The sequence below is a fragment of the Antechinus flavipes genome, chromosome 4 (genome assembly GCF_016432865.1).
Source record: "Antechinus flavipes isolate AdamAnt ecotype Samford, QLD, Australia chromosome 4, AdamAnt_v2, whole genome shotgun sequence".
In the NCBI taxonomy this organism is placed as follows: domain Eukaryota; kingdom Metazoa; phylum Chordata; class Mammalia; order Dasyuromorphia; family Dasyuridae; genus Antechinus; species Antechinus flavipes.
Genome location: NC_067401.1, coordinates 140,067,993 through 140,082,106, shown reverse-complemented (window position 1 = coordinate 140,082,106; position 14,114 = coordinate 140,067,993). Strand labels below are relative to the sequence as shown.

At 46.4% G+C, this 14,114-nt stretch overlaps 1 protein-coding gene across 4 annotated transcripts in view; it reads left to right on the top strand.

Moving 5' to 3' along the window:
• Positions 1 to 1,863: 1,863 nt before the first annotated feature.
• The window catches only part of HDAC5 (histone deacetylase 5), a 39,121-nt gene continuing 26,870 nt past the window's right edge, over positions 1,864 to 14,114 (top strand). For 2 of the 4 annotated variants that reach the window (XM_051994818.1, XM_051994817.1), the window contains exons 1-2: positions 1,864 to 2,011; positions 8,592 to 8,798. In XM_051994818.1, the coding sequence (XP_051850778.1) occupies positions 8,777 to 8,798 (22 nt within the window). In that variant the 5' untranslated portion in view covers positions 1,864 to 2,011; positions 8,592 to 8,776. The remainder of the gene's footprint in view (positions 2,012 to 8,591; positions 8,799 to 14,114) is intronic. The other 2 variants (XM_051994820.1, XM_051994819.1) reach the window with 1 other exon arrangement.

The following is a 14,114-nucleotide window of genomic DNA, read 5'->3' as shown; positions in this document are numbered from 1 at the left end:
ATACTTTGGTAACTATATTTCAGTATGATTGATTTTCTATGCATTTCACTTTATGTATCAAAAACATTATTTTGAGGAAAGGCTTCATCAGATTGACAAAGGAGTCTATGACACAAAATGTTAAAAATGTTTGCCTTAGAGTTTTTGGAGAAAGACCTCCAACGTATCAATAGTCACATAAAAATGTTTTAAAGTATTAATAATTAGAGAAATGCAAATTAAAATACTCTGAGGTACCACTTTAGGTCCAGAGGACTAAATGGGATAACATATATGAAACTTCGAAGAAGTACATCAATGCTAGTTATTATTATCATTAAAAGAACTTTGTGTCCCATTCCCTTTAGGAAATATTTTACTGAGGTATTTGTGTTTGAATGGTAAACTCCTTTCCTCTTTTTAAAATTTTTTTTCCTGTGCTCTGTGGAAAGAGAGAAAGCTTAAAGTTGTCAGAAATTTAGGCCTTGAGGTTGAGGGGAAAACAGAGAGAGAGAGAGAGAGAAAGAGAGAGAGAGAGAGAGAGAGAGAGAGAGAGAGAGAGAGACAGAGACAGAGAGACAGAGAGACAGAGACAGAGAGAATGAGAGAGAGAGAGAGACAGAGACAGAGGGATAGAGAGAGAGAGACAGAGAGACAGAGAGAGACACACACATACACAGAGAAACAGAGAGAGAGAGAGACAGAGAGAGACAGAGAGAGAGACAGAGACAGAGAGAGAGACAGAGACAGAGAGAATGAGAGAGAGAGAGAGAGACAGAGAGACAGAGAGAGAGAGACAGAGACACAGAGAGAGAGACAGAGAGACACAAAGAGAGACACACACATACACACAGAGAAACAGAGAGAGACAGAGAGAGACAGAGACAGAGAGAGACAGAGAGACAGACAGAGAGAGAGAGAGAGAGAGAGAGAGAGAGAGAGAGAGAGAGAGAGAGAGAGAGAGAAAGAGAGAGAGAGAGATCCTGAACTGGCAACCTCGACCTTAACTCTGGCTAACCTGAAAGCTTTGTTTCCCTGGGAAGGTTAGGAATGTAAGGGATTTCAGTTCCTGCTGATCCTGAAGCAGAGCTTTCAGACTGCTGATGAATCTCAGACTAAGGTTAGGGGCTGAGTCAGATTCAGCAGAAAGGAATCAAAACTGGGTGACAATCTCTTTTCTCTCCACACCCCTAATGTCACACAGGATGGCAAGGTTTCAGGCATGGAGATGACTTTCGTGGACATCCCATAACCAAGGCTCCTTAAGATCTCGAGCACTTTCATGCTATGATAGTCTTTGACTCTATTTCTTTCATGAGTGGGTGAGTGCAGGCTTTGCAGATCTGGTTGAGTGAGTAGAAAAGCAGACTGGACTAGGAAGTCGGTAAAATTTGGGTTTACATCTGGGTTCTGAGCAGCTCCAACGTTCTGTGATTTTAAAGGGGAGTGCGGGGGGAGGTGCTGGGAAGAAAAGACTAATGTCTTTGGAAACCGAGGCCCAGAGAACTTCAGCGTCTTCCTTCGGGTCATGCAGCAAGAAAGAAGCAAAGGTGGGGTTCAAACCCGCGCGCCCTCAAAAGTCCGATTATATCCCAAAGGCAAGGGGTCTCAAGAGCAGAAATCAGAGCCCCACTTTGATCTCCAGGCCTAGTCTTTTAAGGGTCCTCTCCTTCCCCCCTTTCTCCGCCCCCCGGCCCGGTTGTCTGCGCAGAACGCCGGGTTCCTGGACCTTTAAGAAGCTGTCCCGGTGGCGCCCAAGGCCCCGCCCGACGGCGAAGGGGAGGGGGGAATGGAGGGTGGAAAGGAGAGCGAGTCTATTTTTAGCTCGGGGCCAGGTCACGTGATGGGAGTGACGTCTCCGAATGTTGTTGTTGGTGGCGGCGGCGGCGAGCGGAGCCGGAGGAGCCGCCGCAAAGATGGAGGAGCCGTCGAGGAGGAGCCGCCGCCGTCGCTGCTGCCGCTGCTGCTGCCGCCGCCGCTGCTGCCGCCGCTGCTGCCACCGCCCGAGGAGCCGGAGCTCCTGCCCCTGGGGGTGAGCGCGCCCCCTACTTTGCCTCTCTCCCCACCCCCACTCGGGGAAGCGAGGCGATTTTCACCCCCCCTCCAGCGGCCCCCTCTTTCACTAGCTTCCCGGGCGCGAGACGCGCTCAGCCCTCGCTCCCTCCTCTGGCTACCCCCTCCCCCTTCCTTTCCCGTCCCTTCCCCTGCTCTCCTCCCCTGGCGCTCGGCCCCTCCCCATCCCTCCTGTCGGCGAGAGGCCGCCCGCCCGCGAGCCCGCTAGCCCCTGGCTGGAGCCCGACCCTGGGGAAGGAAAGGAGGAGGAGGGGAGGGGGGCTCCCCTGGGGAGCGCGCCCCGCCCTTCCGCTGCCGCCGCCCCTGCAGGTAAGGGAGGGGCCCCCCACTGCACCCCATGTAACCAGGACTCCAAAAGGAGGCTGCCTGATCGGCTGGCTGACTTGCGATCCCCTCCTCCCGGCTACCCCCTTCCCCCGCGCCTTGTAGTCAGCTGTAGCAAGTGCTTTACGGCATCTTTTCCTCCTGACTTGCATTCTTTCTCCCCCTTCCCAAGCAGGACAACCCTGTGGGGGGAGGAGGAAGAGACATTGCCGCCCCTGGGAGTCTGCCCTCCACAGCCGAAGCCCTAGTCTCAGTTCTGTGCTCCCTCCGCTTTTGCATGGGAAGTCTAGTCTGATTTCTGCCACTGTCCATGAGACCGTGAGCTCCCTGAGAGCGGGGACAGGCTTTTGCCTTTCTTTGGATCCTCAGTACTTTGCTCAGTGCCTGCACATCATCGCAGCTTAATGTCGTTCATTGACAGACTCCCCAGTGCCGCTGCCCTCCCCCCTTTTATCTTTCCCCACTCCAGTTTGGGGAAAGTTACAGTCTCCATTCTCACTTCCCATCCTGCCGCTTCAGGGACCTGGGATGAGATGTAGATACCCCTGATTCCCAGTCTGGATTAGGGAGTTTGGGTCCTCATATTTCCCTGTCCTCTGTCATGAACCCAGAGAATGCCTTATGGATTTATGTTCCTGTATTGTCTAGAGTTGGGGCGGAGGTGAGGGAGGGAGAGATGACAACTTTCCTCCCAAAAGGCACAACTATCTCTACCAATAGAAAATAGCTAGTGTAATCCCTAGGGTGGGAAGGGAGATGAAATGGGATTGGGGAGCTTTGTTGGGAATTGGACTCAACTCTGATTTTCTGAAGGGAAGTAGTTAATGGTATCACTTAAGTGGAAGGACATCGGGCTCTGGGGTACTTTGGGAGTATAACCATTCTTCCCTTCCCTGTCCCATGCCCACCTTGCTTCTGGGGATCCAAAATTTGCTATGGAGCATTCTGGAAGGTTATTGGGATGAATAGGTATGGTGGTAGCATTGAGGAAGTAGAATCCAGCTTGAAATCCTGGAATAAGAGACATTGGGATGGCAGTTCTAAAGATCCTTGTAAGAAAGAAGGCTATTACCTTCCATAGGTGCAGGTGCGGGATAAAAGGCTTCTATAGAATGTGAAAAATAAGTGGATATTATCCGTGGGGGGCCCCATCAGTCTGGGCACTTTGAGGTCAGACTAGCAGAAAAAGCTGTTGAAGGTGGGTAGAATGCACATTGGTATAGCTGTTAAGAAGCCAAAAGGATGGAATTGAATAGGGGATTTTTAGGGGTTGAATTTATCTTTCCATGTTAGAAAAGAAATGCTTGACATTTCCACCTCTCTGCCTCTCTTTTCCCAAATGCATATGGCTTTGGAGAGAAGCTCAGCATCTCTTTTTGTTCATTGACCTACCTCTTGGATACACTTTTCCCATGGAACTGGTTTGGTTTGTCTGTGTGCTTCAGCTGCTGAACCAGCTTGGGGAGCTGGGAAGGTACCTTTGAATGGGTGGGTGGGTGGGGGGGGGTTCACTTCTTCACTCTGTTACCTGAGTTGAATCATCACAGAGAACAGGGAAGCCCATGTCTGGCGGGACATCCCTCCTTAGGAAAAATGGATATGCTCAAGTGAGAGTCGGAAGCAGCTCTAACTAGATCTCTCCTAGGTCCTTGCCTCCTAGACTGCCCCACCTTCTGGTTCACCTCTTTGATGATCTTGGTAGGAAAAGAGGGAAGGTATCGTCATGGGTTGTGTTGCTGCTGAGACAAAGGTTGGCTTTTCCTACCCAACGGGGCTTCTGTTAGTTGTGCATTTAGAACATAGAAAGAGTGGGGTAGGGTGGGGGTAATTCATATGTGGTGGGGGATGGGATTGGAGAAGGATGGGGTGAGGAAGCTCAATGCTGAAGTACCAGCTGCTCTTTAATAATTAATTCTTCCTACTCACATCCTTTTGAGGCGGGATGTCTGGAACACTGCAATGGGAGCAGCTAGCTTGGTAGAGGATACGCTCCTTACTGAAGATTGGGGGGAGGAATAGTGAGGGTAGAGATAGTCCTTGGTGGAGAGAAACAACAGAAACAGAGATGGCAAGGGTTGGGGGTGGGCGATTTCTGGCAGTTTTGGAGCCATGTTGCATGCTCACAAGTCATTCACTAAAGCTTAGGCTGTATGCCTATTGTAGCTGACTTTGATTAATTAAACTTTTGATGCTTTTTCAATTTTTCCCCTCACAAATTGGCCCTTATTGTTATTTTATTGTGCATCTCTAGAGGCACTCAGAAGAAGATGAGGAGGAGAGGGTATTTTCCAAGCAATTTTCGGGCAAAAAGATCCAGTCTTACTCCCTCCTCCTTCCCTCTCTTTTAACACCCCCCCCCCTTTTTTTCTAGAAATAGCAGCCTCCTCCATCTGGCCCATGCAGATGCCTGGATCTGCATTTCAGCAGACAAACAGAAATGGGCTTGTTGCAAAAATGAACTTGTCAGCCTGGTACCTTCTTTTATCTTTTTCTGTGTGCTATTTTCCCTACCCCTACCCACTAAGAGGGGGAGGAATTGTGCCATATCAGTTCTTACCATCTCTGTTAATGTTCCCATAGTTTGATACGAGACTCTTGTCCAATTATAGGACAAATGGAGGGACAAGAGGGCTGTTTGCTGTTGTCACAGGGAACAAGAGGTCTACAGGTGCCCCTGAAATCAGGATATTTGAGATTATGGCCTCTTGAAGGCAGTTTTGGGGAATCTAAGGTAGAACACACATGTAATTTAAGGCTTGGGAGATGGGAAGTAGAGAAGCATCTTGATTTTGGCTGTAGCTTTCTGAGTGCCATCCTGGTATGGACTCAGGTCCATAACTTTGTGTCTCTCTTTCCAACAGTGAATGACCTCCCCCACCCCCACCCCCACCCCCTATTGAGCACTTTGGAATTTTCCAAGGGCAGAGTCCTTAGCTAATGGCTTGAAAGATAGGGAGGGAAACGGGAAGGGAAACCCATGCAGTCTGGTGCTAGGTAGCAGATTTAGTGATGTAGATCAATGTGATAGAGTTCTAGCAACTTTCATTGGAAAAACCTGTCTCCACTGTAATCCAGGGTTTATTGTTTAAGGAGGGAAAAAAATCACTTTAAGGCTAGATTTTAATTTACTCATTGGTTTCTTAATAATTTGTAGATACTATTATTTTCATCTTTTTGGTCCCCCTTTTGTACTTTCTCTTGAAGTTAATGTATATGTATTTTGGGATTCCCTTCTCCCCCACCCCCCAGACTAATCCTGGATCTTTATTGGTAGTGGGAAACAGGACTCTAGTGTTCTGTACATACATTGATATAAGACTCAGCAAGAGTCTCACCCCAGCTGGTTTGGTGTCTGAATGTGGGGTCTAATTGGTTGACTACTGTGAAGGTACAGCCTGACTGCTGAGCCTGTCTTCTCTCTTTCTAGCAAAAGTTGGCATAATTTCCCCAGAAGGAGGGCTTTGAAATTAGCACAGGTCCTAAACCATCAGGCAGTCTTCCTATCCTTTCTTGCCTCACCCTAGACAGGAATCTTTAACTTGATTTCAGTCATGAAAACTGCCTTGTTTCCCAAGTGAGACTCTGGCACTGGCCCTTATTCATTATGAAGACTTGCTATTGAGTGATAAAGTGCTGTGTGGGGGAGGGGTCAATATTTTACCATTTGTTGGTAAAGTAGTAGCAGTAGTTTATATAATGCTTTACAAGGTTACAAAGTGTTTTTCTCTTCTAACAGCCTCATGAAGTAGGTGGTGCCAGTAAAGTTTAGATATTACAGATAAGGAAACTGAGGAATAGAGAGGTGAAGTTAACTGGCAGGGAGGCAGAGTCTGTACTTCTGATTCTGAAGTTCAGAACTCTTTGTGCTACACTGGATTGCCTTAAACAAAGCAGCAGTAAATAGGGGTGAAAAAAGTATAGGATACTTGACTTATTGCTACAAAGCTTGAGGGACCCTGAAAAAATAACTGAAATGGGTATTTACTCTAATAAGCACACCCTACCATTGGGATAAGAGAATAATTTTACTGTTAGCTTGGAGGTAAAATTAGCCAGTGATATTGCTGCCTTTACTAACATTAAGGGAATCGGTTCATTATCAGTAGTAGAAATGGCTCAGGCTGAACTCTAGGGGGGTGAGAGAGAACAGTTGCTTACTGAGGTATAAGTTCATTGATGGGATTCCAGTTGCCCTGTTCCCTGTGGATGAGGAATAATGTTCTAAAGCATTGAGGGCAGGAATGGGAATAGATCCATATTTAGTTTATGGCAGCATTTAGTCTTTAGCATCTCCTGTTTCCTATCTTCATGATTTTTGGAGGTCCTTTTAATTAACAGGGATCCTGGTATGTGAGGTGGCTAAGGATCGTGGGAATTTCTGAACTTAGGTTCCTCAGCCCACGGGAGAGGGTGTGAGCAGGACAGGACGCCAGTCCCCATGTGGGCACAGGCTGTGCTACCTTCCCACACAGGTCTCTGCCCATGCACCACCAGCCCCACCTGCAGCATTCCTGAGCTCTTCCCCAACCTTTTCTCAATCCTATATCTCCTTTCCCTACTCATTCTAATAGCAATTTGATGCTTTTGCCAATGTCTTTTCCTTATTATCCCTTTCCTAGATACAGTGTTATTTTTTTATTTAGCCTTAAGGACCCAAAATTTTTATGGGAGTAAAAAGTATGAGAGAAGAGCAGGCGAGGTCTGACATCCTTGTGCATGTAGTCTTAGCTTCTCTGTGTACATTTGGGGTGTCTCTGCTCTGTGTCCCAGAATTTCTCTTCCTAGCCTTTCTTTTTGCTTCTAGTATTTCACCTTAAGCACTTCTTAAAAAGAAATCAGTAAGTTTTATTTAAAAAAACACACACACACACATTACTAAGAGGTAAGGGTTATCTAAGGAATGGAGTGAATTTCCTTGCTTGGGTTTGGAGAATGAGGTTGGAACTTAAATTCCTGGGTTATCTCTACAGCTTTTTCTCGGACATGACTTTAGTCTGATCTCTTTATTCCTCACTGTCTTGCTTACTGTGATGTTGGAGCATCTCCTATGTTCTGGAGGAGAAGGAAGGAAGGAATGTGACCAGCTCTGGGATGGGTTTGTGGTGGGGGATTGAGTATTAGCCAAGTTAGAAGATTCTCCGTAACAGAAAACCCATAGCATTATAAAACTTGTTTTGTCAATCAATGGTAGCCACATGTGTCTTAGTTGAGATAATGGTCACCTTCTTGCCCTCACCTTGATTTGATTTCAGGAAGTTAGTTCAAGGATATGTTATATACTTGCATATGTAGCTAAAGTTATATACCTTTCATTGGGTAAGCGGCTCCTGAGTCAATATAGGATTTTTCAAGCTTAGAAAGATCTGTAGGGTCCATTTAGTCCAAATCTTTTATTCTACATAAGAAGAAATTGTTAACAGGGGAAGTGCTATGCTTAAGGCCACATAGCTATCTAGTAGAAGAGCTGGGATTGGAAAGTGTGTGTGGGGGAAATTGTTCTCTGCCTGTATGTCCTGCTGGAGCTTTCTGTAGGTGAGCTGTGCCAGGTTCTCTTGTCCTTTAATTTCTGACTGGTGCTTGCCAGAATGTCAGCCACCACATGGAAACCCTCCTCAGGGTGGAATCAAATTCCTTGGTCAGGCACTGTGTTAGGACCATACGAAAACACCGTTCTTGTCCTTGAAGCGCTCACATTTTGATGGTAGAGACAACATGTAAGTAACTAGGTATATAGATGATAGATGGAAAATAAATGGAAGATACTTCTAGAGTGGATGGTGCTACCAGCTAGGGGAACTCAAAAGGGCTACCTACAGAAGATAGAATTTGACCACTGGTCTACTCATTTCTAGCAGTGGACCTGGTACCCTGCTGGTCTAGAATCTACATTTTTCTATTCTTCCCCATATCTAAAGATTTTTGTTCCCTACAGTTGAATTGGGATGGGAGGTGGGGCCCACAATGCTGATGGGAGTTTTCACTCTCCTGCTTTTAGGGTACAACACAGTGTATGGTCGGACCTGAGTTTTAGTTCCTGATCTGCCACTAGCTTGCTTTGGGATTGGGGCAAAACATCCTCCCCTCTGAGCCTCAGTTTCCTCATCTGAAAATGAGGAAGTTGAGCTAGTATCTTGGGTCCTTTTCAGACTTAACATTCTATGAGTCTGTTAACTGGGTGGAGGGTTGGCTAACCCCACCTTCATCTCTTCCACCAGGGATGCTACTCTGAGTGCCTGACTGCTTCACCCTGAAGGATGGCTGCGGACGGGCGGTAGAGTTGTAGAAGTCCTGGGCTCCGTCTGTCCATCTCTTTTGACACTTCTACAGCTCCCCATCCCTCCCCCCCCTTGCCCCAGCCACCAGCCCCTAGTGCCAGCTTCCCACGGGGCTTAGAGCCGGCATGAACTCTCCTAATGAGTCTGGTAAGAGGCTGTATTCCTTGTAGGATGGTTGAGGGTGGGGGTGGGGCCCTTAGAGTTATCTATATATTATGGGATAGATTGATTTCTGAGTCAAGCTGAGAAACTTTTATGACTTTAGAACTACAGGGTGATGGGGTTTGGGTTGGGGAGAGGAATGATGGAGCTAGGGAGTGTGGAAGAAGGGGAACATAAGAATTTGGCTGAATCATAAATTTGACCATCTTTATGATCAGATTTTAAGTATGGAAATAAATTAGTCTAATCCCCGTTCAACTAAGGTTTACCCATCTCTGTTTCCAGTCTTGTACATGGGGGGTGTGTGTGTGTGTGTGTGTGTGTATGTAGAGTAGTTTCTCTCCCATGTCTAACTATAGAGTCTAGCCAGAGTCCTAGACTGATCTGCAAAAGCTAGAGGATACTAACCACTACTACACTCCTCCTTCATCTCACCACAATTACCCCCTCCTCCAGCCTCCTGGAGATGTTGGATTCCTGCTCTGGGGTCTGTGTGACTGATGTTTCCTGGTACTCCCTGCCCCCAGCACAGATCACCAAGGCTTGGCTGCTTTCACCTGTGGGAACCTGGGTGTGTCTGCATGTATCCGTGGGTCTGTGTGCATGTTTGTGGGTGTGTAGCCATGTGGTCTGGGCTGGTCCCCTAGAAGTTTCTCAGAAGGGTTATGTTTCACTGTGGTCACAGTAATAACTGCAATCTTTCCTTGGCTGTCCCCTGTGCCTTCTGCAGAACTCTAAGGCATATAAGACTCTCTCTGCTCAGCTTCTCCCTTGTTTCTCTGACTTCCTTTTCCCTATAGAGAATGGGGATTCCGTTTCCTATGTGCTAGGCCTAGATGTGAAGCCTCTTGTTTACAGTTTTGCAAGGACAGGTTTAGGAATGAACTCAGCAATCATTTTCCTCCTCCTTCCCCTGGTTTCATAGTTCCCGTTTAGTCTTCTGCCTGAGGCAGCTTCAGGAAGTTGCCCAGAGGCTTTCATCGGCTGTTGGAAAATGGCAACTTGTTGGTGGGATTCCATCAGCTATTAGAGAGCTGTGCCATGGAATGGTGGATGTGGTAGGAGGTTGTTTATGGTAAGAAAGAAGTAGAGTCATTGGGAGTAGAGGGCGCAGCAGTGCCTGCCTTCCTTTTGTGGGGGGGGGATACCAGGGTCCAGGATGAAGAGGTTGTAGGGCCAGGAGTAGTAGTTTTGTTTTATTTTTCTGGTGAGGGATGGAATTCCTCCATATCTAATACTTTTGAGTGTCTTGGTCTTTTTCCTACCCAAACTGCACCCCTTAAAGGCGGGGCTGATGGAATCAGCTGGGAGTTCTAGTCATTTGGCCTATTAGTTCCTTTCCTCCTGGGTAGGGGTGAAGCTCTATTATTTTTTCTGGGTGGGATAAAGGCCTGATCTCTTGCTAGGCAAAGGGAATGCCAATGTGAGAACTGTGAGATTTAAGGTAGAATTTGTGAGAGGCCTTCCCAGTGGACAAGAAGTCTTAGTAAAATCTCCCCTAAAATTCCCACAAGATGCTTTGCTTGGGTTAAAGTTTCTATATGGTCTCTGGACAACATTGGCATTATGGCTGTGATTAATTGCTCTGGCCTAGCTGAGAATCTCCCAGTAACTCTACTTTTTGTGAAAACCTCACTGTTCATTCCTACCTAGAGCCTCCTCTGGCATTTTGTGGATGAGCCATTAATGCCTTTTTTTTTTTTTTTTTTTTTTTTTGACATGTCAGGGAATTCCAGGTTTCAGTTTCCTTATCTATAAAATAAGAAGAGTCGACTAGAGGATCTTTAAGGTCCTGTGATTTTATACAAATAAAATGAGATTCTTTAGTTGTTTTAGTTTTTCTCAGTGGCTCCTTTTCTATCTGCCTTCAAGTTTAGTAATTTATTAAACAAATAAATGAGCAAGCATTTATTAAATATTTCCCATTTTCTAAAGGGCTACTGTGTACAGGGTTTCCTGACGAGTAATCAAGCAGTCAGCAGGTATTTATTGTTTATTTATTCATTTGTTTATTTATTTTTTTGGTGAGGCAATTGGGGTTAAGTGACTTGTCCAGGGTCATACAGCTAGGAAGTATTAAGTGTCTGAGACCAGATTTGAACTTGGGTCCTCCTGACTAAAGGGCTGATGCTCTATCCACTGTACCTCCTAGCTGCCCTCAGGTATTTATTGTTTACTTTTTATTGGATAGACAAAACAAAACAATTCCTGCCCTCAAGAAGCTAATTGTTCTATCCAGGAAGAGGACATGTCCAGAGACAAAATAAAATGCAAGCTATTTTTGAGGAAGAGGTGCTGGTAGTTGTGAGGGTATAAGATGAAAGATATCTAGACGGACCTTATCATTCCGTGAGATTTGAGTTGAGCTTTCAGAGTCAGAGGTGACTTTAGTTACGCCAAGCATTCAGAGGGGGATAGAAATGGGAAGATGGGCTGTTAAAAGAGTAAGCTGTGATACAACCTCTGCCTCAAGGATTATATGACCTTCATAAGAGGTACTTGGAGTGAGATAGACTTTGTAAGTTTTCTGTTTTGCTTGCCTCTCCTAGAGCATTTAAAAATGATCTTTTTACCTTTGGCTCCCCATAAAAACAGGGTCTCGATTCCATTCCCCGACTTGTCCTGTTTTCTGGACCTGGCTGAGAGGCAGCGCAAATGAAGTCTTCGTGCTTCTTTGAGGAAGCCCCTCCTTGATGTCCCCCTCCCTTAGGGAGTCTGTTTCTGCCTCAGGCAGCCAGGGATCCAGGGTTTACCTCTCCTTTGACAATATCAGCTTGTCATTGAAGCAGAGATTCTAAGGGTCAGTACTAGCTCCTCTACCTTTATTGTTTTTGATCTCAAATACCAGTAAAGGTGAAGAACTCAGGGTCACTGGGGCTCAGTGCTGACCTCAGACTGGTTCCAGCTTCTGCCCTTTTCCCTCTGGCACTGCCCAGAGAGGACAAGAGCCAGGCCTTTGTAATGTGAGTCAGTACTGGAACTGGGACCTTGGGAAGGAGGTGGACATGGCTCTCTCTACCCTGCGGAGGTGGGAGGCTAGCATCACAGCAACACCTTGTGTTTATGCAAGAGGCCCCTACCCAAGATCCTGAAGCACTCACACTTTCACTCCTTCCTCCTCCCAAGAGTCAGGGAGGGAACAGCATTCCCCTCTTTTTTGGACAGCAAGAGAAACTGGGCCATGAAGGTGGGGTGGAGTAGAGAACCTAAGACACTGGCTTCCCTGCCTCAGGCTCTGCTTATTAGACCTGGGTGCCTCTTCTGGAAAAAGAAGCCAGCTGGATGGCAGAAGCAGAAAGTGTGTAGCCATTGTGGTGAACAGGGGTCTGGGAACCTGGACTTCTTATCTTGACTCTTAGGCTCCAACATTATTGTGTATCCATAGAAGATTAGAATATGCCTCAGTCTTCTTTTTCCTTCTCAGACGTCTACACTAGTCACAGTTTTCTACCCAACATCTCTGAGACCACTGTGGTGTTTGTGTGCAGGGTGTGTGTGTGTGTGTGTGTGTGTGTGCGTGCGCACGTGTGTTTTGTCTAGTTCTGACCTTTTTTGTGAAACAAAGTTGTGGTTTGATTGATTACTTGGTTTTGAGGTTCCAGATGTGTTGTAGACTAGTGTTCTTACCTTTCCTTAGTTCCTCCTTTCCTTTCTTCTTCTCCTAATTTTTTACCCAGGAATTTGAAAACTGAAATTCCTTGGAGAGCTAGGCTGTGGATTGTTCCACTTTACATTCCAAAGTAGAGGGACTGGTGGTGCCAGAACCCCAGATGACGGGGACTAGAGCAAGGTTGTTTCTGTCTGGGAGGGTGGAGCCAGCCCAGGCAGATTCTTGAGTAGGAGGTAAGAAGACTTATATGGTAAGAAAGAAGGATAAAACGTCACATGGATGAGTGAAGAAGTGAAGTTAGATGTCAAGAACTTCCAGCTTTCCTTGAAGATCCCTGAAAAAGAGTTTTGTCCACTGAAATGTCTTGTTTGTCCCCGAAAGGAGGTGGAAGGAGAATAACTTTTCAGGGTTGTCCCAATTCAAAGGATCCAGGGAACTATGGTTGGTTTAAGTAGGATCCAGCAAGCCCCAGATTTCTTGGTCCTACTGCTTTATTTAGTAGCTCTGCACTTGAGGGCAGACTGGTGATTATTGCTAGAGCACTAGAGCAGTCCTTCCCTCCTCAAAGAAGGAACTCTTACTCCTGACTGTAAAGTGGATAATTTTGAAGTGCGATAGAGGTTTGAGAACTGGCAGGTTTGGCATACCTTTGGAAATATGGAAACTGATCTAGTTCTCCCCTTCCCCACTTCTCTAATATAGTAAAAGATTTCCCACTTGGAAGTTCCTTTCCCTTTGCATGGAGCACCTAGTTCTTTCTTGCTCCAGATGCACATCAGGGGATAACCAGCTCTTGTAGTTGTTCCCAGTTTGAGTGGGTGGAGTCCTGGGCTAGGAGATGGTACTCTTGTATTTAGATCTTGTTGAATGCCCCATACTTAACTTTTCATTTTCTCTTTCTTATATAGGGGGATATTATTGTGTCCCCCCCCCCCATTTGTCTATCCAATGAGGGGGATTATGTTAGGATAAACTCTGAAGGTAGGATATGGAAAATGAATAATGGAAATTGAATGCTTGTGTCTTTTTCCTTTGCTGCCTTTTCCTTTGTTGAGAGACTTTAGATCATCTTTTCCTTTCCTTAAATCGTCAAAAGCCAAGAAAAGTGGCTTCTATCTCATATGATGCCTCAGTTTCCTCTCTTGATCTTCTTTCTCCATCTTACTGGAAGTCAGGTGCTTTGATGTTTCTGGATGGTGAATTCTGGAGGAGGGGATTTATAGGTAGTATAGAGCAGGTGGGCCCTTGGGATTTCTCCTTTGTCCTTGCTTGGCTAGTTTCCCTTCCTGGCCCTTGACATGACCATGAGGTCATCCTCTTCAGCAGAGAGGATGGGTGTCACTGGCCCTATGCCCAAGGGGGGAGGGGGCTTAAAATAGCAACAGTGACATCAGGTAGGGGGAAGGGGCAGCCCAGAAATAATCTGCCTATTAAAAGGCCTCATCGAGGTCAGGGGGACAGACTGGGCACATTGGAAGTCACAGATTGAAGGGAAGGGGTGGGTTGACGGGCACTATTCCTGACCAAGCTTTGGGCCTTGCCATTTCAACACCTGGCCAGCTATGACATCTATCTGTGAGTGGCACAGCGGAATAGTAGTCGCTTCTCTACCTACTCCTTGCCCTGCTGGACCTGGCTAGTTTTCCAAGCTAGGATAGTGGGCCGCCGGCCTGGGAACCTCTTGGCTATGT